Here is a 27,198-nt window from a genome sequence, read left to right as displayed (position 1 = left end):
ACCAGGAACCGTTTGAAGAACCTGCCTTCGGAGGCTGAAGAGGTGGCAGGAGATTTTGACAGAGTGGCTGGGGGCTGCTAGGGCCGGAGCGCTCTCTGCCTAGATTGCAGGGGGAACCTGCCCTGCACTGCTGATGGATAAACTGTAGGCCACGTACCTGGTTGACACCAGTCCCACCTTGAGACTCGTTCACCCGCCTCCTCTGTTCCTAGGAGTGGTATCGGATGAGAGGTCATGTTGTCTGGCACGGCGGCCATTTTGTCAAGCTGCGTGCCAAAGTCGTGGTTCATGGCTTCCTGGGCCCGGCCTCCTCCAAGACTCTTGGTGGTAGAGCGAGAGGCCTACCCTGCACCTCAGGCCTAGGCCTGGAAGGCATATTGCCATCGGCAGTGTCGCTGGTAGTGCAGCATGCAGGCGCCCCCTCGGACATTGACCCGGTACTAGGGCGTAGCCCCTCGGGTGTACACCCGGTAAAAGAACCTTGCGGTCCCTCAGCACTGTGTCTGGAAGGATCTGAAGACCCCCTTGGTTGTGCGGCCGGTAGCTGGACTAGCCTTGTGTGTGTGCTGGTACCAGAAACCGAGAGGTTCCTCCCGCTCGGGTGTTTCCCCAGTAAGGAGTTGCCCTTACAGGGTGCGATGGAAAATAACAACACTCTCCTTTGGGCCTCGATCTCTGTCCGACGAAGTTCTTCAAGTCCTCTAGAGGCGACCTTTCGAAGAGCTTGATCCACCTAGCTAGCCTGTTCTTCAGTGCGCGTGAAGTCAGTGTGTTGCACGCAGTACAACCTTCCCAGCCACGGTCAGGGCCAGGGTAGCGGAGCCAAAGAGCGTGGGGGTCAGACATAGGAAAGAGCCCCTCGCAGGATGGACACCTGCTGAAGCCCGCTTAAGTCGACATACCTGAATAACAAATAAAAGACAAAAAGATAAAAGAATCCAGGGAAGAGTGTGTGGTATTACATGGAAGGACCAAACCCAGGAGCGCTGGTGAAATCAGCCCGCTCCCGTCAATGTCGATAAGGGGACCGAGGTGCACCCCGGTGCCCCTCTAAATTTAAAGAGGAAGAAGGTTTTTCTGGTGAAAAAGGTTCTGTCTCCCGTCCCTAGGAAGGGACGCCCATGCAGTATGGAGGAAAGGGGACAGGACGCAAGCGTATGTTAGGTTACATTGTCTTACACCACACACCGTTACCATTTGCAAGGCCTCCAGGTGCTCAGATGGCTTTGCGATAGTCCCCCAGTGCCATGCTGCTCAGTTTGACCAAATAGGGTGCATAGTACAAAACACGATTGGGCAAGGCATGAAGCATGCATTTTCGCACCAGCTGTAGGAAAAATGTTCTTAACTTTAATCATCCAATAAGGAATCTTTTTTCCATAAAGCGAATTAAGAAGCTTTAAATTACATTCCTGTAACATTTGGAACTGTATATGCACTGACCACAATATTAACGCTCCCATACATTCTTCAATTAAAAGTCAGAACATTCGGTCTTGTTCATCAGAAGAAATATTCAAAGTATTCTGCTGCACTCTTGAAGGTCAAGAACTTAAATTGGCTTCTTGACTAGATAAGTTCCTCAACTTAATATTTACTAAATGTTCATTACCACAACATGCACTTTGTTGACATTAGTACTCAAAAGGTACTCTTCTCTGCAGTTTAGATGGTGATCATACTAACCGTTCCGATGTTGGAGAGTGTGAATGTCCCTCCAGTGAGATCTTTGGTTCCAAGCTGACCAGAGGAACCCAATGTCTGCAGGCGGTTTATTTCAGCAGCAATCTCAAAAATACTGCAGACTTGGACGTGCTTCACATTGGGTACAAGTAAACCACCTTGAGTGTCCATAGCAATTCCGATGTTATGAGCAGCCTGGAAAATACAATGCAAAAAAGTCATAACCCACAAAAGAGAAGGCCTAGAGCCAATTGGACCATTTAATGTACTATTTTGCCAGAAATGCTGCCTATGTTGCTTTTATGGATAGCTATTTTGTTTTTTACTTGCTCGCATGTACGACGGTCAATAGTCATAAGAAGTGGACCTGATCACCACAAGCTGGTCTCAGAAGTAAAACATCTAACTGACCCTCGAGGATACATTATGGGCTTCTCACAGTGCTTCAACAGCATGCCTCCAGAGTTACAGGACAACCCTTCAACATAGCACATTAGCACCATAGCAGGGTAGCCAGCCAATCAGGTGACTAGAAACGCAGGCTTCAACCGGCAGTGAAAGCCTGTGTTCCATGCCACCTGATGGCAAGTAGGAAAGTCTATGTATAGAGCATGATGACAGTCCAAATCAGAGTTGAGTAGGGCATCTACGACAATCAGGTTTATCCCAGAGTAATGAAGAGGATCTGCTAAGCAATATAAGATGGAAAAGGTACTTTTCTGGAATACATAATTATCTGTGAAATGAGCCTCAATATGGCATGCCACAGAAGTCAAATCTTTACCACATTGGTCTGAATGGGTACTTTGACTCCGAAAATGGATGTGGGACAGATGGTGCCATTTCCCTTTGCAGGAGTGTGACATGTGTGGCTCTCCAGATGTTTTGGACGACTACTATGATCAGGCTCAAACAGAAAGGTTCATGATGAGGGATCATGGGTGTCGTAGCCTAAAGCATCTGGAAAGTCACAGGTGGCAGGCCCACAACTTTAGGGGGTGCTTTGGGCACTATACTAGGATTTGTCAAACCAATGATATGCAGGCTATTGGAGCTCATTAGACCCCAGAACTTTTTAGGTCTTTGGAGACTAAGTACTGTTAGTCATTACACGATTCATCCCTCTTCTGCACGAGTGTGAGAAGAGCTTAGGATTCCAAAGTAGGTCGTCTCCAGTTAAACACAGATGAGTGGGGAAGCCTTGGGGGCAGCCAGAAAACTAAACCTCAGCAGAGTGTGATAAAACATCCCTGCTCTGTTTTCTCTTGGAAAGAAAGGAAAATAACCATTTAAGGACATGGTCAGAAAGGCCTACGATCATACCAAAGTCTGCTGAGGTTGAGTAGAGTCAGCATCAACAAGCCATCAGCATCGGCTATCTCAATTAGAACTCCCTGCATATAGTGTGGATTGAGGGCTATGGAGAGGTGGGCTTCCCACCTCTCCCACTTGCTTTTGTCACTAGACTTTGAGCGGTGTTTCAGTTATCGTGTCCAACCAGAGAAAGAACAAGACAGAATTTTGAGATATAAGGATTACTTTTAAACAGTAGGCTTCTTATTAACTTTTCGGCAGTTCTCCAGATGTTGTAGACTACAACTTCCATGATCCCTCAACATCATCTAACAAATCTAAGGCTGGAGGGAGTTGTAGTCCAAAACATCTGGAGAACCAAAAGGTCCTGATCTCTCGAAGGTCGTTTTAAGCACAGAGGCAGTGTAACTAAATGTTAATGATCACAGTAGGACGGGCCAGTATATCAGCATGAGTGACTGCAACAGCTGAACACCAATAGTGCCTTTTTTGTTTTGGTGTATTGTTTATTACGAATCTTTACAAAACATAAGTGCAACACAATCAAAAACAAAAATTGTTATTTTTTTTTATAAGCTTTTTCTCTAGGCATTCTTAAGAATTTAAGTAGTCAGTGGCCATCATTACAGTGTTGCTGGTATCCCGCTAGTAATTACCGCGAGATACCAGCAAAACTATTACCTTTTCCGCCGCCCGATATTACGTGTGGTGGAAACGTCGGGAAGTTCCCATTCCATGGAGTCCCAAAGGACTCAATGGGATGGGATTGTCGAAATTACCGGCACGGTTAGTACCAGTGTTGGTGATTCTGGCATTTATTTGCCGGTAGGGGCCAGAACTACCATCAGGTCAGGCCTGCCAGTAGATCACTGTCCCCACCAGTAAACTTGTGTTTCCCCAGTCCGGAGTAAATGCCGGTGGATGAATTACCTGCATTTTTCCCAGCATTTTTTCCAGACCGGGCAATCTTTAATGAGCCACAGCGAGTTGGAGCTTCACTGACCTGATGAAAGTTGAATGTGGGTGGGTGTGCACTAGTGTATTCAGCTGCATTGAACTGACTGGCAAGGTAGTGCTTTTTGATTAAATGGTATTACAACTTTGGTCTAAAATATTTGGAAGGAAAGAGTGTAGAAACTTCCTTGATTTGAGGGGTGAAGGATGCTGCAACAGACTAGTAAAATTAAGGATTGGGCTTGTTTAACAGCAGCGAACGGATTAGTTTGAACTGAACAGGCTGAACATCAATAGCATTCACTACAATGAAATGCTGCAGCATTACAACCATGAATTGAGAATCAACTAAACTGGAAACAGGTAAAGAAAAGGATGTTTACTATAATTGGGATTTTAAGCAGCCCCACATCTCATATGAAACCCTTACCAGACCTTATGAATGAGAAGGTCTCATGGTCCTATACATTGAATCTTACTGTATAGTTTTGCAAATTCACTGCATGACCCGGAGGTTCACTTACTGAAAGTAATATCCCCATGTTGTCATTGAAAGAGCAATCACCCATTCAGCTAAACCTGCATCAAAACTATGCAGCACCCACATATGCCCACATTCAGAAATACAACTGTATGTTGCATGGTGGGCCTACCATAGGTTGACACAATTAGTACATAAACTGATAACAAATAACAAAACACCAGCAGTGAAGAAGGAAAAAAAGAATCAAAGAAATACACAAAGAAAGGTCAATGTTTAAGTAATTAAGAAAAAAGTGATAATCACGCAAAACGCCAGCCTTTATAAGCAAACGTGAACACTGCCCATTACAGAAATAACAGAGGCACAGCACGCTCCAGCTAACTATTGCCCATATTTTACAGAAAAGCACACTAACAATGCAGCAGACATGTTTCAGAATGTAATGAATATAAAACAAATTAAAAAAGGTAGAATTAACCAAAACAAATTATCATAAACCATTAAAAATATATTTTAATGAAGAATAATTCCTTAAGAATTTAATAAAACAGTAAATCATCTTTGAGTACAAGAAGCATATTTATTATCCTTACAAAAAAGACTGCAGCGGCGCATGTGAGACTCTTAATTTCACTACAAAAAAGGGCCTTTTTTCTTCACTTAAATATCAATTGAACCCCTCACCACATAATTCCAATACAGCCCACCCCCACTGCCAATTACCACTATTTTCAAACAAATGAACCTTCAATGATTTTTTTCAGACCCTTAATTTTTCCATTTGAATTTCAAATTAATATGTTTCTAACTACAAACTTCAGTCAGTAGGGTTAATAGCAGTGCAGGCTGCCGTCAGAGCCAATCTGCAGGCTGGATCCGTAGACTTGTGCCCCACTGTCTATAACTTGCTGCAGATCCTACTGAAGGGTATCACCAAGTCATTTACCCGAATCACTGAGGGTGGTCTGGAAGTTCTTTTTATGATCGATGCATACAAATCAACAATTTCTCCAAGTGAGTGAGCTGTCCTTTGCATATATAGTTTGAGTTATAGGTGTAGTTAACTATTTTAATTTGTCTTAAGTATTTCTCTTGGAGGATCAGTACCATGAGGAGTTGGTGGAGTGAGGTGGTTTGGTGGGAGAGGAGAGTGTGGAGGATTGGATAGTGATCAGATAATATGACTGGTGGGAAGAAGTCTGAGAAAAATAGTATTTTTGCAATGCAGGATTACGACGACAGTTGCTGTGAATGTGGAAGGGTTGCCTAGCTGGACCCTCAGACTACAGTATAGGTCTAGAAATATCCTGGAGTCACTCAAAAGAGGGTCTGACATTGGGAAAAACTGTATGAGGTGGTTTTCTATGATCTCCGGCGAAGGGCTACGAGGGGAATAGGGTTAATGGTGCGCAGAAGATCTACCATTTTCTCCGCTAGATAAAATTACCCATTTAACATTATGAACGGAGCATCTGACCGCGATACAATTATTAATTTTACAAAACGTACTCAACTATAGTTCCTTTAGTTTTATAATGCATTTTACTGACAATGGTATACTGCACCAATGTTATCCACATGTATATAATAATCACTTTGATATTCATCAAAATGTTAAATACTTCACTTGATGGTATTGGGAGTAACACCACAAAATGCCATTAATGCTTAACAAGCACAGAAACAGGCAACACTAATAACGTATCTTCACACTTCATGAAACATTGTCCACAAAAATGTATACACGTTTCCTTACTGAAAATATTTCAAAAACATTTCCAAAATGGTGTGTTTTAGTGTAGTGAAATAGAAACTTGGTTGCAGACACTTTCAACATTAATCCTCGGTTCGATCTTCTCTCCTGAGGACCTAACTGCAAATTTCAAAACACGGCATATTGGGAAAACATCAATGTGGATTGTCATCATGCTTAACAGCACCAGACAGGTTAGTGCATCTAAAGCAAAATGTGCAACAAATAGGCAGATGTGGTCGCTGTGGTGCATACAGTTATGGAGTGAAGTTGATCATAATATCAATCATATTAGGACTCAATGATTGATCACAAACTATAAACAGGACTGCCACTAATAAATAACCTATAAAACGATAGGCGGATATAACTAGAATTCCAATCTATACCAAAGTTAATGATAGAAACATTAAGTAGACAGCAATACAAATGCCTATGATGATTATATTCTGAATTTGGGTTTTCATTATTACACAAACCTTGTATGTGATATTTTGACAGTTTTCATCCACAGATGCGTTAAGGACAGGGTAATGAAGAAGCCCTAGCGATGCCGCCTGCAAACATGATGGGGAAAACATTATCAATGATTGACAAACTCACAGGATGTATAAATCATTATTCACATTTCCTATTAAAAGTACAACATATCTATACAGCTAGAGGAGTGGCTAATGCCCTTACAATGAGAGTGCATTTTCACAAAACTAATGTCCACATGAGTCCGCGTAAATGTGTGGCTTGTAAATATTATTCTTGAAAAAGAGCAGTTTTTTTGCACTGAGAAAATCATGTGTTAGCTTAGTAACATGTTATGAACTGTGAATTAATAACAGACACTGCCACCATCTATGGATTCGCTAATTAAACAGTCACAGAATATGTAATTACAAATTGTGAAAACTGCTGCGGATGTGAAAGGCACGATTAACATGTACTTGACACGTCTATTGCATTGGAAGGAACAAATGTAAAATATACTTGAGCACAATCAAGAGGAAAAAGAAAACTAGTCCCATCTCGACCCGCTGTGTGTGTACCCATTCACGGAGTCACAAGTCCGGATTGAGCATTCTTTGGTCCTGTCCTTATTTGCTAGGGCCAACTGCAGAGCGAAAGGTCAACTGAGACCTTATAAGATCGACTGTTTGTACTCCGGGGGTACCTTAGGACTTTTATTGGCTCAACACGGATTTACTCTCAGGTGAAATATTGGAAAATACTAACCAGCTTCAGATTGACTGAGCAAGACACAGCATGGTCCCCATTGTTAAGTACAGTACCCAATGTTAAAGACAGGACTTCGCGTCAGTATCATTCACCCAAAGATAGCAGGCAGACCTTGGCCATCAGAAAGGTTCTTGGAAGAATGCAGGAACCAGCAAAGTGGCCTCACATTTTCTCTTTGTTTGGGCATCTCCTGTGCTTCGAGACTCATTTACAATTTTGACAATGTATAAATGCAGAACCTCGAACTATGGCTAAGGAACAAGTTACTTACCTGTAACTGTTGTTCTCCAGCATGGGTCTGGCATGGATTCACATGCTCATGAATATTCCCCGTCGTCAGGCTGGGAATCCTCGGTAAAGAAAAAACCAGTATCAGTTTCGTTTCTGATCTGTCTTTCGTAGTAATAACCAATCACTGGTCTCTGCGTCATACTGACCACAGCCAATGACTGCCCTCTACCTAAGCACCGCCTCTGGCAGCCATCTTCAGATTTGGAAGCACGTGAAGTGGCAGTATGACCAAGTGAAGAGCCGCAGAGGGGTAGGCGGGAGGGTTCGCATGTGAATCCATGCCAGACCCATGCTGGAGAACAACAGTTACAGGTAAGTAACTTGTTCCTTCTCCAGCATGGGGTCTGGCATGGATTCACATGCTCATGAATAAAGAATACATAGCAGTACACACATGCACAACCACGGGAGGTGGCAAAGGCTCAACATTAAGCATCACATCAACTCAACATTAAGCATCTTACCTCCTCACCAGGCTCACCTCAGGCGAACAGGTTGCGCAGCACTGCTTGGCCGACCCTGGACTCCTCCCTGGAATCCCGGTCGACGCAGTAGAATTTCGTGAAGGTGTGCGTCGACCTCCACGTAGCAGCCCTGCATATGTCCAGCAGGGGCACACCAGATAGGAACGCCGTGGTAGCTGCGATCGCTCTGGTGGAATGGGCTCTCGGACGGCCAGGCAGCGGTCGGTTTGCCAACCGGTGACAGTACATGATACAGCCGGAGAGCCATCTGGAGATGGAAGCCTTCGAGAGAGCCTTCCCCTGATTGACAGGTCCAAAGTTCACAAAGAGTTGTGACGTCTTCCGAAAACCTTTCGTGCGGTCCACGTAGAACTTCAGCGCTCTAGCTACATCCAGCGAGTGCAAAGTCCTCTCAGCCGGCGACGAAGGCGACGGGAAGAACACAGGTAACACCAAGGGTTCGTTGAGATGAAAGTCCGACGGTACCTTGGGCATGAAGGAGGGGTGCGTCCTGAGCACTACCCTCGTGTCGTGGAAAGTCAAGTACGGGGCCTTGCAGGAAAGGGCCTGGATCTCTCCCACTCGTCGTGCGGAGGTGATGGCCACGAGAAAAGCTGTTTTCCACGATAGAAACTTCAACGGGGCCGAGTGCAGAGGCTCGAACGGAGGTCCCATGAGTTTGGTCAGCACCACGTTGAGCTCCCACGCCGGGGCCGGAGCCTTCACCGGCGGGAACGATCTGAACAGTCCCTTCATGAACTCTTTCACCAGACGATGAGACCACAAGGACGTCCGGCCCGTGGTTCTGGTGTATCGGGAGATCGCAGCAAGATGAATCTTGATGGACGCGTGTGCCAGACCAGCTTTGGCCAGCGTCAGCAGGTACGGCAGCACTTGGGGAGCCGTAATACGTAGAGGGTTAATCTTCTGTGCGTGGCACCAGACAGAGAACCTCTTCCATTTGTGTCCGTAGCATTTAAGAGTCGAGGACGCCCTGGCCTTTGCAAGAACCTCTCTGCAATCGGCCGGTATGTCGTATCCTCCAAACTCTAGCGCTGCAGGAGCCAGGCCTGCAAGTTCAGCGACTTCGGGTCGTGGTGGAGGATGGCGCCTCCTTCCCTGGAGAGTAGATCCGCGTCCGCCGGCAGCTTGATTGGCGGGGACGCCGACAAGTCCAGAAGGTCCGGGAACCATATCTGCCTCGGCCACGCAGGTGCGACGAGGATCATCCTGCACCGTGACCTCTTGAGCTGGTTGACGAGCCGGATTAGCAGAGGCAAGGGAGGGAACGCGTAGAGGAACAGGCCCTCCCAGGGGAACGAGAAAGCATCGCCCATGCTCCTCGTCTGGGGAAACCTGCTGGCGAACCTCCGGCACTTGGTGTTCGTCGCCGTCGCGAACAGGTCGATCTGGGGTGTGCCCCACCGTCGGAAGAGGCGATCCACCAGATCCTGCCGTAGTTCCCACTCGTGGCACGAGCGCAGCTCCCTGCTGAGTGAGTCGGCGATGGTGTTTTTTATCCCTGCCAGATGAAACGGCACCAGAAGAATCCCTTGGGCGACGGCCCAATGCCACAGGTCCTGCGCCTCCTTGGACAGCGCTGGGGACCTGGTTCCGCCCTGTTTCCTGATGTAAAACATGGTGGTGGTGTTGTCGGTGAAGATCCTCACCACCTTGCCCTTGAGGGACGGAAGGAAGGACCTGAGGGCCCAAAACACTGCACGGAGCTCCAGGACGTTGATATGCAGGGACTTCTCCGTCGGGAGCCAGAGTCCCCTTGCGTGCAGATTTTCGGTGTGCGCTCCCCACCCTTCTAGGGAGGCATCCGTGGTCACAGTCACCTGGTGGGCTGGGGTCTGGAAGTCCATGCCCGCCGTCAGATGCGCGCGGGTGCCCCACCACCGTATCGCTCGTCGGAAACTCTCGTCGAGCTTGATCCTTTCCTCGAAGCTGCCCGTCGTCTGGATCCAGCGCGCATCCAGGAACTCTTGCAACGGGCGCATCCGGAGCCTGCACATGGGAATGAGGTAGATGCAGGAAGACATCATCCCGAGGAGGGACTTGATGGACCTCACCTTGGCCGCGTCGGCCACCAACATCCGTTGCACCTTGCCCAAGATGGTCCTGGTCCTCTCCTCCGACGGGGAGGCCAGAAGGGACACTGTGTCGAGCCTCGCTCCCAGAAACAGTGCGACTTGCGCGGGCACCAGGTGGGATTTGGCGTAGTTCACGGAGAATCCCAGGTCCGTGAGGAGTTGGACGGTCCATGCCGTGTGGACCACGGCGAGCTCCCTCGTCTTGGCGCGGATGAGCCAGTCGTCCAGGTAGGGGTAGACGTGAATCCCCTCGCGGCGCAGCTGCGCCGCCACCGGTGCGAGGCACTTGGTGAAAACCCTGGGTGCCGACCGCAGTCCGAAGGGAAGGGCTTTGAACTGGTAATGACGCCCTTGGACCACGAATCTGAGGAATTTTCGGTGCCCCTTTAGGATGGGAATGTGGAAGTAGGCATCCTCCATGGATCCTTCTTTTCTTGGTAGGGGGAACACCAGAAGGTCCCGGTTCTGGATCCCCCGACGGGAGAGGTTCCTCCGTCGGTAACGGTAGTCTCGTCCTTATCTCGGAGCATAAGGACTGTATAGCCAACAAAATGGCCGCTGAGTTGTCTTGCGGCGCTGGCAGAGGGGAATCCGACGGGCGAGCAGGGGCCCCGTCGGTATCCTCGACGATGTCGTCGTCGTCACCTGCGTCGGGGCCCATTCCGACGGGCTGGTCTTGTTCCACGCCTAGGCCGTGGCTTAAGACCTCGATCAGTTCCTCTTCTGAGGTTGAGGCCGAATCTACGACGACGCCCTGCCCCCCCTTCTTCCCCACGGAGGGTTTCACGGGGGTCCTATCGATGGGCACGAAAGAAGACTCCCTCCGAGGAGGCAGGGAGATTCTGGGCCCCGAGGCCGCCGCCACTGGTGCAGCCTCCACAGGCTGGGCCAGGGCCGCCGCGACCGTTTCGATAGAGGGCTTGGTCGAATGGATCAAGGCCTTCACCACCTTAGGTGCGCTCACCGCCTTATCCTTGAGGGAGGGGGCACTGCCACGCTCCTCCTCTGCCTTAGAGCTCGACCGGGGTCTCTCCAGGAGCTTCGCCGGGTGCTCGGCCTTCCTCTTACCCGACCCAGAGCGTTGGCTCGTGGTTGATGGTGCCGGGGAGGGTGCGCCCTGCCTGGCGCCCGTAGAGCCCGACCGTTCGGCGCTCCCGGTGCCAGCGGACTCGCGGTGCTTGGCCTTATGTTGGGCCCCCGTCGCCGGGGCGCCCTCAAAGGTCTTAGAAGACCGCTCAGATTTCTTCTTCTTCTCGCCAGACGGGCTCTTACCCTCCAGCCAGCTGGCGAGACGTTGATGGCGGTCCTTCATGGTCCGTTCCGACATGTTGCCGCAAAACGCACAGTCCTTCTCCACGTGCGTCTTGTCCCCATGAAGGCAGTAAAGGCAGAAAGAGTGTTCGTCCTCCTTGAAGACGTTCTGCAGCTGGCATCCAGGGCAGGCCCTGAACAGCTTTCCGGGCGTCGAGCTTCCCTTCTCCTGGGCCATCTCCGAGACCGGGCCTGAGAAGCTTCTGGAGTCCTCCGAAGTGTAGCTCGACGAAATCTTCACCCTTGAGGGGCAAGATGAATCCGACACGGGTCCCCGTTGATCGGATGTAGGATCGGTGGAGCTTGAGGCTCTTTTGACCGAAAGAATCGAAGTTTTTGTGAAAAAGCGCGAAAAAATAGCACTAACGCTCGAGAGCAATAGCACGAGGATCCCAACACATGAACGTGCGGTAAAAATCTGAAGATGGCTGCCAGAGGCGGTGCTTAGGTAGAGGGCAGTCATTGGCTGTGGTCAGTATGACGCAGAGACCAGTGATTGGTTATTACTACGAAAGACAGATCAGAAACGAAACTGATACTGGTTTTTTCTTTACCGAGGATTCCCAGCCTGACGACGGGGAATATTCATGAGCATGTGAATCCATGCCAGACCCCATGCTGGAGAATCCAAGGAATTCGTCCCTCTTCGGAAGGAGAAGCCAACCTCTTTGGGACTAGGAAGGTGATGGGGCAAGTGGGATCCTACTAAGGGTGGACTACCCATTTTGCATACAAGCCATCCCTAAATAGGGAGGAACATCATCCTCCCTAATCCCAGGTTTCCCCATCATTTTGTGCGTTACATGAGAGTTAGTGTGTGGAATGATTTACCTCTTGTGTACCGACGGCTGCCGTAGTTCCGAACCCCTTTCAGGCACCATTGTATACGCATGGTGGAAAATGGGATGAAATACCATGCACTCACTGGACAGAAGAAATGCAACAGCACCAGATGAAATAAAGATGCTAGCAGAGCTGCAGAGTGCAAGGGCGCCCCCAGGATGAGACAAACTGAGGGACCTTCTATGGGGAGTTGTGGCAGGGGCGCAGCCTACACTCCCAGCGTGGCGAGTGGAGGAGACTGCAGAAAACTTGTCTCTCTGGCCAAGAACCTCGTCCTGGAGGCTCTCCCACAGAAAGCAATGCTCGAGCAGCAACTAAAGGATACCCATGACGCAAAGTACGAGAACATGCAGAACTGCAGTAGGAGGAGCCATGACTCCTACAGACGCACAACCACTGGATGGAGCCTTAGGATGGAAGTCGTGTCGGCCAAACAGAGAGCCTTACCGACCGAGCACCAAACACAGAAGAGGCACACAGTTTTTCCTTGGAGCAATGTGGAAGGTGTGGAGGCAACCTGAGGCCTCAGGGCGGTCAGAGAGTCAGAAGGGCCCAGAGTAAGCCAAGAGAAACCCAAGAAGGGGTGTGTAACCCGAAACCCCAAGGTGGGATTGGAATCAAAGGGGTTCCGCATAGGGGCAAAGAAGCCACAGCTTTCCAGGGGGAACATGAGAACTTTTGTAGATGACTGGATTCAAATTGTGCTAGGAGCATTTTTTGTTGATACTTCATTGGGAACTGTAAACTTGGCACGAAGCCTAAAGACATTTGCTGGTGGCCTGACCTGAACTGATCCTCAGGCGACATGCTCCTTCTACAACACAGTCTCTTTCAGGAGGGTCGAGGGGGGGTTTAGAAACCAGCCACCCTTCCATCATTGGGGTAGAAGACCGTAATGATGTCTTTCTGTTTGAGTGCGATTATTTTGTTTCCTTATAGTTTGAAGTGAGGCTAGGACAGTTTTCTAGACGGCGGAATGATTTTCTTTTATGAGACATCCTGACCAGCACCTTTTTGAACTCTTTCTTTTTCCTTAGCATAGTGGATTTAGATGTAGGGACAAGGTAGGGTATTGGTACTTTAATAAAGCCAATGTTACGAAGCACAAACAGTTTTCGGTCTCCTGATTCTGACTTACCACAGGGAATATTGTGAGAAGACAGGGTAGCTCACCTACCAATCACAGGTTTACAATCTTCCAAACTTTTTGCAGCCACCCAATCACAGGGGGCTGGCAATCTCTCGCTTTTTTTTAGGTTCTTCCTGTGCTGTGTCGGACATGTGGAATCAGGATTGAACCCAAATACCATTCTTAAAGGTGTCACCACTGATTATGGAAATTGTAGCCCTCAGAGATCAGGAGACCAGCACAGGAAAAAGTGCTATCTTGGGGCATCTTGAACAGAGGGACTTGTGGTCTTTCAGGGGCAACCACTATATATACCTAATGAGGCTTCAGAGGAGGGCTCATCAGGAAAAAAAATAGCTAATCAAGAAAGGTGAAAGTCAAAAACACTTGCAACATCTTGCTGGTACGGTAGCATAGACTTTTGGGCTCACAAACTGAGGTCATTGCTTTAATCTCAGCATGGCTGACTCATCCCTTCATCATTCCGAGGTGGATACATTTAATAACATTCAGGGTGCCAGATCACAAACTTTCCACTGGTGCAGTATTTAGCACCAGGGCAGTTTGCCCTAGAGCAAAAATGATTGTGCCATATTGGAAGACCTTTGCACCAAGTGCAATTCTGCACTGTATACGCACTAGGGCAAAAAACAACCCATGCTTTTTCAATGCATATTGGCACCAGTGCGCACTGTTCTAGTCCCAATAACGTGCAACTATGCACTTGCAGCAGTGCAACATTTCTATAATTTGGCCCCTGATGGGCAATAATAAAACCTACTTTCAAGAGCCAATTCAAGTAGTAGTTTGCACTATGCAAAAGGTAAATATTATAGTTGTAATGTTTGGCAGACTGCGTGGAAGCGTCTAGATTTGTATTCTTACCTTTAAAAAGAACGGCATAAACGATAACTTAATCCCACGAGTTTCAGCAACAGGCTTCAGTTCCTTCCTTAGCTGGACTAACCGAGTCAGGTCGATCTCATCACAATAACCAAAGTGCGGAATCTTCAAAGCAGCACTCATCGTCTTCACCATTGCTTTGTGGAAGCCTACAAGACACACAAATTGCTTAAGCCGTGCATTCACTTTGTGTGCGCTGGTTCAGGCAGATAGGGCTGATGTCATTTGGTGGGAAAGGGTTCAACACTTCCATTGCAACATCGGTGAACATGAATAGACCTTTTTTAAACCGATTGTTGAGCACTCGAATCTTACAGAAATGAACATCTCCAGTGGTGGTCAAGTGCAATCACCACATTTACTCAAAATGATTAACAGAACAAAGAGACATTGAAGCCAAGTGTACTTCTGTATTTTAAGATCATTAATACTCCTATAGCCAACAAACAGAAGAAACAGCATTCCATTCCATGTTTGCTTTTACACATGGATAGCCTTTGGCCACTGCTCATACAGCAGTAGAAATTAAAATAAAAGCTTTTAACCAAATACACTGAATTACTGCACTTATGGATGAATGGAAAGAAACGACAAATATATAATTGTGTGAACATTTTTGTTGTATGGAAATCGTTTGTATAACATAGTAAAAACATGTTCATAGTTGAATACTTTGCATGCCTGCCATTCGAACAGTTCTGGGTAATTAGATAAGCAAGAAAGCATGTTATTTAATCAGATTAGGAATTTAATAAACGTGTAATCCCTAAACCGGAGTGAAGGTATTTAGAATCGTGAGAATAATAAACTTGACGTCAGCAGTAACGTGGTTTAGTTCTTAAACCTGTACGTAGGCTTCTGGTTTTAAGTACTGTGAATGCCAGATAAGGATAACTTCAAGGGATAACTGGCACAAGCTCATAAAACTATTACATTTCCAAAAATGCAGTTTGTAATTTGAAACAATGCCTTGTTTGTGTGAAGGATCGTTTGGAATAACTGTTTATGCATAAATGTATTGTGCGGCAGATCAATTATATCAATGCACAAGGAATATTCAATAAATATGCAAATAATAAAAGTCCCTAATCCCTCCTGCCAGCCAGTTTACACCATGCATGCATCCGATACCCAGGCCAGTTACATGCTCGTTTATACATTCCACTGATGACTGTTGCAGTCAGAGAAATCCTTGTTAGGCATGCAACTAACAGCCTTTTTCATCTCAATGCGAGTCACTTCTGCATATATTCTTTGAACAGTCAATGGTGAGGGAGACAATTTCATAAAGATGTTAACCACAAGGCTGTCTCAACCCCGACAATGGGCCTGATTCATGGAACGTTTTCCTATGGTAATTGCACCATTATAAAAACACTTCCATGTATCGGGCCCAATCAGTTGTAATCAAATTCACTCCATAAGGAATAGCTGCCATCTTCTCCTCCAGCACTAAGCAGCCTAATCTTTCAGTCCGTTCTTATAATCATTAGATGCCTCCCTTCTTTTCATTCCATGGCCAACTTTGGCACACACCAATCGCAGAGACAAAAATGTCATCTGTGCAGCTAGAAGCAGCAAAGACTACTAGGGCAGGGGATTAATCGCCACTGTAGAATTTATGCCAAATGTTAATTTACTTCCTCCCATGATGAGACTATACCTGTATACTCCAATTGCATATATTTATAAATCTAGCGATAACCACTGCAGTAAGAGAACTGGCAACATCGTTCAACTTGTGTAATTCATGTCCTCATCAGACAGTTAAGCAGTATTCATTTCAAGCAATTGTTTTGAAGAACGCTGAGTGTGCACCGGAAGACCCTTCTCGATTCAACATCAGTGGATACTTCACATCTCCATCCCAAAGCTTGCATCCTTTCTAAACCGATCACTTTCTTTGAAGTAGCCCAGCACTATGACAATTTGCAACAGCTCTGCCACCTTTCATCAGCACTCTAGTCACTTGATGGACATCAAAACACTTCTGGTATATGATGAAACTATGGCCATGACATCCCATTCTCGCATTTGTACAATCTAGGACAGGGGTCAACGACCTTGATCACTCGAGATGTTTTAAACTAAGACTCCTGCGATCGCTTACCACTGACTACGCAGACTATGGCTCATAGGAGTTGTAGAACCAAACATCGGGTGAGCCATAAATTGCAGACCCCTGTTCTAGGACTATATAGCCAAGTCTGCTGATACACCCAAAAGACAGCAATCATTGAATTGACATAGATGCCCAATTTCCACGGGGCTTGTGATCGACTATAGTCCTCTTGCAAAAATACGACTGGAGGATATTTCTTTCATCAGGAACATTGAGAAACAGAATCGTGTGCTCTTCTGTGTGGGTTTCCAGGATCCAGAGGCTCTAAACTGTTTACTTTGCACCAGACAGGTCCAAACCCTGATCAGCCCTTCTAAACTCAGTAATGTACACCATATCTGACAATTGGTCTCCCTTGGAGGCAATCAGCAACAAAGCATGTCCCATGCTACTGTTGCCCTGTAATATACCCAGTTCATCCACCCTCACCACCCAAGGTGCCACTGGAATAACTTGCATTATATGAATCTTGTATGCTTACTGAAAACAAAAACGCTACAATAGGAAAACATGAATACTGAAGTACAGTATCCATCTTGAGTCTCATAATAGTACTACAAATGCTTAGTTCAATTAATGTGCACCATAGGTAAAAAAAGAGATATAACCGGTTGTACCTCTACACTGCATTACATTCTGGCGACTGTTTCAATCCCGCAAGGATGCTGGAAAACCCAGAACATGTAGCAATAAAATAAAACTTTTATCTTTGAAAGAAAGCTAATGGCATTCAAAGTTGAGTTCATCTTTCAGATTATGTCCACAATAAGCAACAAAACATATCTAGTTACTTGCATATACCTGCTCAAGCAGGGAGAAGCAATAAACAATCCCCCTTTCATTCACCACAATTTATACTTGATCTTCTCAGAATAGGTTTCAAAGGTATTAGACAAACTATGTTTGAATGACCATGTTCCTTTTGAAGAAGATTTAGCCGTGAATGCAATAGTTTGATTTCCATCAGCAGTCACAATGGCGCTCATATTTACCTTTAAGGGGCTCTGTTCGGTCTTTCTCTAGGAACGTGGCCGGTTTTGAAAGTGGCATGGAAATAACAGGCACATTGTCCTTTGGGGTGATGGGAACAGTCGCTAGCTTTGGTCCGGGTGGGATGATCTCAAGTTGAGGTGAAGGAGGCAAAATAGCGCCTGTCTGCTTAGCAAGAAAGTTCAAGATGTCCTCTTTAAGGATTCGCCCATCTTTTCCTGTTGCAACAATTTCACTAAGCTTAATCTGAAAAAATAAAATGCAACATATAATCCAAATAGAATCAAACAACTGTTCGAGTTATTACTTGATTAATGTTTCAAATACATCACGATAAAGAATGGATTTGTGAATCTTGCATTTAGGTACAAGTCGTAGTTATCAACAGAAGGAGAAGAAAGACTATTTCAGAAAAAACTCAACCTTTCAGAACTTTAATTTAAAGGGTGCGAGAACTTTAATTTAAAGGGTGCGACGTGGTAATGAAAGCAGTGTGTGGCTGGGTTTAAGGACCGGCTGTGGTGAATGCTGAGCCACCCCAATCTACCCCTTAAGTTTACAGATGGTCAAGGAAGTTCGACTGCATCAACTGAAGAAGTGCAGCCATTTTTCCTCGAATAGGTTAATTTCTCTTGTAGTTCCAAACATGATTGATGCATGTTTTGAATAGGGTCACCTGGATTTCAAACTGTATTCAGCCATTAACAAAGGGGGACATGAAGAAAAGGGGAACATGAAAAGGAGCAGCAGTTTGATGCCTCATTCAGGGGTTTTGGGCATCCTGGAGAGGAACTAAATGCGCTTCTATTGATGCCGAAGATAAGATTGAAGCTGTTCAAGCTGCTTTGCACCACCAGATTCCACAGAACTGATAAAGATTCCAAATATGGTACCAAATTGGCAGCACCTCACTCAGTGCACTTGTTCCATTGGTCTGAAATGACGTCAGTAAGTAGCAGGAATATGTGCCAGCATTGGCTGTGAAGGATAATTTGGCAGTCCAAAAGCAGGCACACAAAAAGGCTGTGGGGAACCCCTACTTCTCAGCGGATGCTGTATGCAGGCCAGTTTAATAGTAAGCCCAATTCCTCACTGTACAATCCTAATGTGCAGAGATAAAGGTGGCATGCAGACAACAGTGATTGCTCAACTACAGTTCAAATATGTACCCTGCAGCAATATTGGTAGGACTGGATCCTGGTTTGCTGGTCAGAGGTCTGTCTTACCCATGACCAAAATAACAGTTGGTTGTTTTATTAAGTCCCATTCTATAACAGTGGAATTTCCAGGAAGGACAAGGAATGCCAATGTCTTTAGTCCAGGTTCCTCTGGCTTGAACGATGTCAATGAAAATATCAGAGCTGTGTCCAGTTCTGGGCCCTGAAACACATTTACTAAGAGTAGGCCAAGAGAATTAAAATGGTGTTGATTGAGCTTCTGTATGAGAGTCATCCAGGCACAGGCTTCTGCATGACGAGAACACTTACATTTTAAACCATGTGGGAGGCCACACAATCAGTCCTGCAATGAATGAAGAGGTTATGGAACTCAGCCCATTTGTCTATTCCTCGAGGAGTCGGAGTCAAGTGCTTCGTACAATTGATAGTTGATTAAATGCTCCTCAAAGAGGTTGGAAATATGCTAGTTCGATAAAGGGACAGGGCCAGGAGGCGATGGCTTCATGTCATCACCAGTGAAAGGGGTTTGAGGAGTTAACATGTTCATATCAAAATCTTTTCTATCCCCTAACAGTTTTGCATGTAATGGGATAAAGTGTTAAGTCAACTTTAATGCTGAACTCCTGAATCTCAGAATTGAAACCAAGAAACAATAACGTAGCAATAAAAATACTAAATGATATCAATGTTCATGTAATACATATCACCCTAAATATCGACTCGTCGCCACAATCGAAGTATCTCTGCAGATATTGTTTTGGTTACCTTGCTTTTCAAGCTTCATCTCACGAGAGGCCCAAAAAAGGCACAGCCTATCAGAGGTTGCACGTATTCCAATGTAGAAGGGATCTGTCCTTGCATCTATAACCAGACTTATTTTTGGTGGAAGATTCAGGGCCGATTTGTATGTGGCTGGCCTATTTAATTGGAGAAAATGGCTTAAAACAATGCATTGGAATGTTACCCAGTGGAAGTCAAAGTGGTTATAAAGTAGTGGGTGAAGAAATCGGATCGATCACTTTTTGGTTTTCTTGAAAGAGCAAATCAATGCATTGGTATCTCTTTAAGGTTCCTGCAATATCCTGGCTGAGCAGTGCACAGCACAAGACTAACAATCACTCCACCGGACCATCTTTCTGTACCACCATGAGAGCCAGACAGGTTGCATCAGCTCCTTGTTACCTGGAGGTAGCATACCAACAAAGATCACTAAGCTCCAGCTGCAGTGTTATGGAGTGCAGCCAGTGGCAGTTGGTTGTATCTGTTGATCTCTCAGTCGCCTCTTAACCCAGATGCAGAAGGCCCGATATTGCAGCAAGAAACAGTATCATGTTACTTGGGGTCTTATGGGGTAACTGTCTACTTCCCTCCACCACCCCCCCACCCCCCATGCATTTATTTATATGAATGTATAAAAGCACTTTTACCAAAGGGACGTACATCATTTTGGAAGAATTTACTAAATTGATCAGCTATTAAAAAAAAAAATAATAATACTACTACTATTAAAAAAAAAAAGTATTCAGTCAAGAAGATAGTTTATAAGAGAGGAACAAAAAGTGGCCAACAGAGAATAACGAACAGAAAAAGGAAAGGCAAAGCAAAGCTTAGGAGCCAAGAGGGTGAATTAAAAAAAACGAGATTGTGCACAAGGAGGATGAGGCATGGCCAGTAGAAATTGAGATGAAGAACGAAGCGTCTGAGATGGAACATAAACTGACACAAAGGAAGAGAAGTAAGGTCGAGCAAGACCGTGGATACACTTGAACGCAATACAGAGAAAGCAAAACTGGAGGCGAGCAGTGAAAGGAAGTCAATCGACAGAGGTAAGAGATGGTGTAATAAAAGAATGAGGAGGAAGCGAGCAAAACACGTGAAGAGAGTTAAAAATAGATTGAAGGGGACCAAGAGCATAGACGGGCAGCCCCACAAGAACAGAAGAACAATTGCCAAGATGTACAAACATTATGAAGCTGATGGTGGCAAGACCAAGCAAGAATAGAAAAAACTGGAGAAAGCTAGAGATGGGTTAGAAATTAGGCCTAGATTGCGAGAAGTAGTAGACAAAGAATGATTTTGGATAAAACTAAATGGACGAGAGAGGACAGCAGGCGTAAGGAGAGTGAGCTGGGAGAAAGAATCACAATAAGTGCATCCTTCCCAGGTCAATAAATTGAGTACCATCAAAGAGGGTAATAGTGACAATTAGAGATCTAAAAGCTGCAGGAATTAGGCATGAAGTGTTATATAAACCGGCTATTCTCACTGCAACCTATCGCTGATGGCCTCCCTAGCTGCCCTCTGCGAGAAACCAGAAGGTGCTTCATCCGCTAGTCCCTGGGGATCTGTCATCCAGGTGACCAGGACACAGCCATCGCTTTTGGATACAGTTCCTAGGGGTGGACCAGTGCGGGAGGATCACCTGGATGAGGGGTGCACGGGGGGGGGGGGGTGGGACACCAGATGGTGAGACGCGGTATCCCCTTCTCTGAAACATCGGTTCCCCATCCTACTAGGTAGGATAATTAGGAACTCAACCCCCCCTCCACCTTCCTGACATGAACACTTTCTCACAGACAGCTCATTGTGAGAGAAAATAATAAAGTTACTCACCGTAGTGACTACCTTACTCCTAGTCCATAATCCCCTTTCCTCCATACTTTTGGGACATTCCGTCCTGTGGGACGGGATCGGAGCACTTTTGTAAAAAAAACAAAAGCATCAAATTGAAAAATGTGTCCTCTTTTTACGCGGGGTACTGCACGCGGCCATAACACTGCCCTCCTTAGCTCTGCCACACGCATCGCCCTTCAGTCCTTTTCTATCGCCAGGTCTGAGACCATTTAAGCAATAATAGAGGATACTTCTAAGAGGGGACTGTGGGCGTATGGAGGAAAGGGGACTATGGACTAGGAGTAAGGTAGTCACTATGGTGAGTAACTGTATTATACTCCTATGTCCCGTCCCCTTTCCTCCATACTTTTGGGAAATTACCAAGCACTCCTTACAGGATAACAGGTGGATGGAACTCTTTTACGGAAAGAGGTTTTTAAGAACAGCTTGCCCATCAGCTCAGGTCTAAGCAGTAATGCTTCACAAAAGCTGACGGGGCTGCCTTGGCAATGGTTTCCCAGGGAACATATTTTTGGAAGGCAGTGGCAGCTGTCTTGTCCCACACATGATGGGCATGAATTCCCTTTGGAGGTTGAAGGCCCTGAATGGAATATGCTTCAGGAGATACAGGAAGCAATCTATCGTGAGATAGTTGCTTTCGAGGCCGGCTTTCCTTTTGGGTCTCCGAAGGTCAGCAGGAGCTGGTAAGAGCTCCGAAGATTAGATGTTCTGTCCAAATAAAAAGCTTGCCTTACATCCAAATTAAGCAGAACCCTCTCTGCATCTGAAGTCGGTTCTGGGAAGAAAACTGATAAGGAAATAGACCGGTTAAGATGAAAATCAGATACCACCTTTGGAAGGAAAGAGGGATTGGTCCGGAGGACAACCTTATCCTTGTGAAAGGTAAGGCCTGAAGCTCGCTTAGACGCCTTGCCCAAGTAACAGCAATCAGAAAGGCCATTTTCCATTAAAATAATTTCAAGTCTGCCGTAGCCATGGGTTCGAAGGGTTTATGACAAAGCAGTAAGGACCACATTCAGATCCCACTTAGGATGCGGGCTTCGCACAGGTGGATACAGATGCAACAAACCTGCAAAGGGCCTTTTAATGACAGGGTTTGTCAAAGAAAAAGCGCAAGAGTCCGTGGACAGGTAGGCGGCAATAGCTGACAAATAAGTCCTACAAGACAAAACATGCAAGCCTGAAGCTGCCAGATGAGAAATGAAAGACAGCACCGTGTCGATAGCAGCTTCTCTGGGGTCCAGCTTTTTTGCTAAACACCAGTGACAGAAACTGAGCCATTTGCTCCTATACTGAGACCTGGTCGAAGGTTTTCTAGCCACTTGGATAATATGCATATTATCCACGGACAAATTGAAAATCTGTAAAGATTTGAACTCAGGCACCAGGCCTCCAAGCTGAATGATTGTGGGGAGGGGTGCCATATCTGCTGATCGCTCTGGTGAAGCAGGTTGGGAATCAGCGGAAGCCTGATCGGTGAGCAGACTGACAGATGCTGAAGCTCTGAAAACCAGAATCTGGCTGACCACCACGGAGCTGTGAACAGGAGAGTGCAATTCAATGTGTTCCTGAGCTTGCATAGCGCCCAGTGAATCAGAGTAAGAGGCGGGAAGGCGTAGGTCCTCATGTGCCACAGAATCTCAAGAGCATCCACCAGGGAAGAGGCTCCAAGCCCGTTCCTGGAAGCATAAAGAGGAAATTTCCTGTTCAATGACGTCGCAAAGAGGTCCACTTCTGGAGTACCCCAATGGTGAAAAAGTACAGAGAGGATCTTCGTGTTCAATTACCACTCGTAGCTGACCACCGCTCGCTGGCTTAGACAGTCTGCCGTTACATTCAGCTGGACTGGAATGTGTACCGCCAACAGCCAAACACTGTGTTGAATGGCCCATTCCGAAATCTGAATGGCTAGATCTACAAGGGGAGGTGATCTGGTACCCGCCTGCTTGTTGACGTAAAACATGGATACCGCATTGTCCGTGCGGATGCGGACTACCTTGTTCACAATCACTGGCTTGAAAGCTTTGAGCGCCAGGAGAATCGCCAGAGGTTCCAGAGAATTTATGCGAAATTGTATGTCCTGCGGAGACCACAGGTCGAAAACCTGAAGATGATCCATCGTTGCGCCTTTTAGGGAGAATTCTCTTCTAAGGCTAATTTCCCTTACCTATAGAGTCCGCCAGCAGCTTTGCTGGATTTGAAGGGTTTATTTCTTTCTCCTACTAAGAGTGAGATTATTTTTCACACTCTTAGACAGATTGCTGATGTGTGTTTTAGGCTATTTTTTGTGCTTATGGTCTATGGGGTTTTTCTCACCCTCCTAGGTATCATCTTTTCACATGTGTGTTACACAGCACCCTCAGTGCAGTAACACAGGGGTGTCACAGTGACCCCCAAACAGACTCCATACCCTGGGACTGACTACTGTCTCCCAGGGCATGTAAAGTCCCCATTGACTTTACTAGTCAATACTTCTGAACAAAACCAGTACAACCCATCTTACTATGGAAGTACTGGAAAGGCTTAATAGTTTTTCCCTAGTGTTCATTTTCGAGAGGGTACCGTCCAGTCCCTCGCTCCAAAGTTTCTGGCTGGTGGCAGTGGTTACTACCATAAATATTCGACCGCAAATATTTCCCTATGGGATTTTCCCATTGTTCGAGGCTACCACTTTTACTGACAGACTAACAAACCACCGGTTTATTTTATTATTAACTTTAATCCAGTGTTTTTTTGTTGCCAGAACATTAATAATATTTCTTTCTCGTGTCTTTCTCTGAAATCCTAACCCAGGTCGGGGATCCTTTGTTAGCCCTTTTGGCGGGCTTCTGCACAGATGCTCTCTTCTCGGCGCCACTGAGTCTTGGGTAGACAGGATGTGTGGGAGGGGGAATAGGCACCCTGGACAGGGTTGCCTCCGCAACCCAAGTCGCACTCTGCCCTGATAGGCTGGGGGGTGTGTGTGTGACTGCTAGGCTGTATGAATGGGGGTCTTGCTGCATAAAAGCAGGGTCCTGAGGACTGGAGGACAAGACGTCACCACTGGAACTAGAAACCCAAAGAGGAGAGAAGCTGACGACATCTGCAACGACTGAACCACTGGTGAAGCCCTACAGCAGATCCTCACCACTTTTCTCCAACGACTCAAGAAGATCTTCGCCTGCAAGAGTCTTCTTCCCTTGAGCTGGTGGGGCCAACCAGTTCACCAATCTCCTTCCAGGACCTGCCTTGGTCGAATCGACAGTGCCCTGCACTCGGAGACCGGATAGCCAGGCACCCGTCCACCACGACCGCGATTTAAAGGAGCATATCTTTTATTCGTTTTGGCAGCACCACGGCTGGCTTCATCCCTGGGCAGTGCAGTAACTCGAACCTTCCTCCATGACGAGAGCCTCTTCCTCTGCTGGATCTCCCGAACTGGAGGAACTACCACCACCGCAGGAGCCTCTTCCACTTTCAAGGTACATTGTTCCGCCAGGCCCCCCGTTTCGTAGGGTAGGGCTAAAGGTGTTTTAAATTCTTTACTTACCTACTGGGTTGGCCGCCCCTATCATCTAACATTATCTTTTACCTTCTGCAACCACCTTTTCAAATTGTTAAACAAAGACTTGACTGCAGCTACTAGAACATTTTAATCCTGGCCACTTTGCCTTGTACCACTGACTCTGGCACAGGCCTATTGACTATGGCTAATGCTTCTCACCTAGAAATGTGTCGGTGCACCCAACTCTTCTTACCATCTTTTTCTTCCTCCTTTTTAATATTTTGAAGTGCCATTTTGCTCAGTTTTGACCCAAGTATTGCTTATGCTGAAGTACTGCCTTGCCTAACTTGTTCACAATCTACTTGGGAAGTCTTGCTGGTGTGTTACAGAGTCTAAAGCTATATAACGTGTCCTTTCCCTCCCTCTTGAGAAATTGTTAGAGTGCCATTCCTGCTTGGTTTACACTGTGCCATTTTGCTCAGTTTTCACTCTTGCTCAAACTGGTCTACAATTTAAATAGGAGTTGTGTATACTTTTCTTGGCTGTTTTAACTTGCTTGATAATAGTGATTTTTGTGTTGAACTTTAGAGTGTATAAAATAAATATATATTCTTTTTAATACAAAGCTTTGCTCAGTGTTTCCTTGCTCCATAGTTCTGAAGCCCTATTGTGTAAACCCTGAATACTGCTCATCTCCCTCTTGAGATAAGTCTGGCTGCTCATCCACAGCTACCAACTAAATCTGTGTAGTACAGACTGATACCAAAGGGGATTTATTGCATATACCTGTAGTCCTATTCTTCTTTAGTGCTCCCCTAACAGCGCCCCACCCGATAAGGGAGGAGTCTGTCGTAATGTTCACCTGAAGGAAGGGGTCCTGAAAGGGTGCACCCACCAACAGATTGCTGGAAGAAGACCACCAAAGGAGATCTGTCATGTAGGGTGGAACCGGGATAATTTTGGTGTCTGGGTCCACCGCCTGGAGCAAGGAGCTCCGAAGAGCCAACTGCGTTAGTCGCATCTTGAGACGCACCAGGGGAAGAGCAAGCACGCAGGAGGCCATGAGGCCCAGAAGCCTCTGGAACCACCAGGCGGACATGCTCTCCGACTGAATGAAGACTTGACACGTGGTTAACAGATCCGCCATCCAGTCCACCGCCAAGTACACCCTGCAGTCGATCGTGTTCCAACGGAACCCAGGAATATCAGGTCCTGAGATATCGTCATGGAGGATTTCTGCCAGTTCACTGACAGCCCAAGACTGAATAGGAGCTGAAGGAGAGACTGAAGATTGCTCGAGGCTTTCACCAGACAGGCACTGCGCAGAAGATACACATGAATACCATGTAGCCTTAAAAAATTTTTTTTTTTTAAAAAAAACCCAATGACCGACATCTTTGTGAAGACACGCAGAGCTGAGACCAAAAGGGAGCACTTGAAACTGATAGTGCTCCTCTCCCAGGGAGAACCGCATATATTTCCGATGCGGGCTCCAGATCAGGATATGCATATACACATCCTGAAGGTCTGCAATGCTGAGCCAGTCGCCCTTCTGAAGAGAGGACTTTATTTGGCAGGAATCGTCTTGAATTTCTCTTGGGGAAGAGAAATGTTGAACTGGGAAAGGTCTAGAATGGTGCGCAGGGCAGCCTGGTCGGGTTTTGGCACCGTAAACAGAAGAGAGTAGAAGCCCTCCACACACTCCACTAGGGGAACAGGTTATATAGCCCTGAGATATAGAAGCTTCTGGACCTTTGCTCTGAGGGTGGGTGTCCCCGACAACTGAAAGGGAGAATTGAAGGGTGGGGTAGGGTCAAGTGGAAGCCCGCCCGAGCGATGGACAAAACCCACCGGTCGTCAGTGACTATTTGCCACGCCACCAGATGAGACGAGATTCGTCCTCCAACCGGAGTCTCGTGCGAGCGCCATAAAATATCATTTTGCAGACTTTTCGGCAGAGAGACTACCTGTCCCTGAAGAAGATGCTGACGACAGAGAGAAAAACCGGCCACGTGGCTGCCTCTGGCGGGATTTACCCAGCAGAGGATCAGTCCTGCGATCTTGGAACCCTCTAAAGCCTGAAGAGGATCGAGACAGGGACCCAGATCTCAGACCTTTGACTGGGGCCTTCACGAGCAGTGACAGACTTGGCAGTTTGCGTGCTCACCTTAGTCTTGGTGAGCTCGTCATCGGTTGAAGAATGAAACAACTCTTTGCCATCAAAAGGCAGGTCCAGAACTTTATCTTGGACCTCCTTCGAAAACTTTGTTGCATGAAGCCAAGCCTGACAAGAGCGGTCCACCCCCAGCATGAGGCCACGAGCCGAGGCATCAAC

The 27,198-nt window shown here is 46.5% G+C and overlaps 1 protein-coding gene across 1 annotated transcript in view; it reads right to left on the bottom strand.

Moving 5' to 3' along the window:
- Positions 1 to 27,198, bottom strand: part of DBT (dihydrolipoamide branched chain transacylase E2) — a 490,460-nt gene that overhangs the window by 91,233 nt on the left and 372,029 nt on the right. Inside the window, exons 6-9 of the mRNA XM_069641585.1 lie at positions 17,570 to 17,813; positions 14,438 to 14,604; positions 6,668 to 6,745; positions 1,687 to 1,878 (exon numbers count right to left, since the gene is read on the bottom strand). Of these exons, the coding sequence (XP_069497686.1) occupies positions 1,687 to 1,878; positions 6,668 to 6,745; positions 14,438 to 14,604; positions 17,570 to 17,813 (681 nt within the window). The remainder of the gene's footprint in view (positions 1 to 1,686; positions 1,879 to 6,667; positions 6,746 to 14,437; positions 14,605 to 17,569; positions 17,814 to 27,198) is intronic.

Source organism: Ambystoma mexicanum, chromosome 1q (genome assembly GCF_040938575.1).
Source record: "Ambystoma mexicanum isolate Mex_15411 chromosome 1q, UKY_AmexF1_1, whole genome shotgun sequence".
NCBI lineage: Eukaryota > Metazoa > Chordata > Amphibia > Caudata > Ambystomatidae > Ambystoma > Ambystoma mexicanum.
Note: the sequence above shows the minus strand (reverse complement) of the source record. Positions and strands in the feature narration are given on the sequence as shown.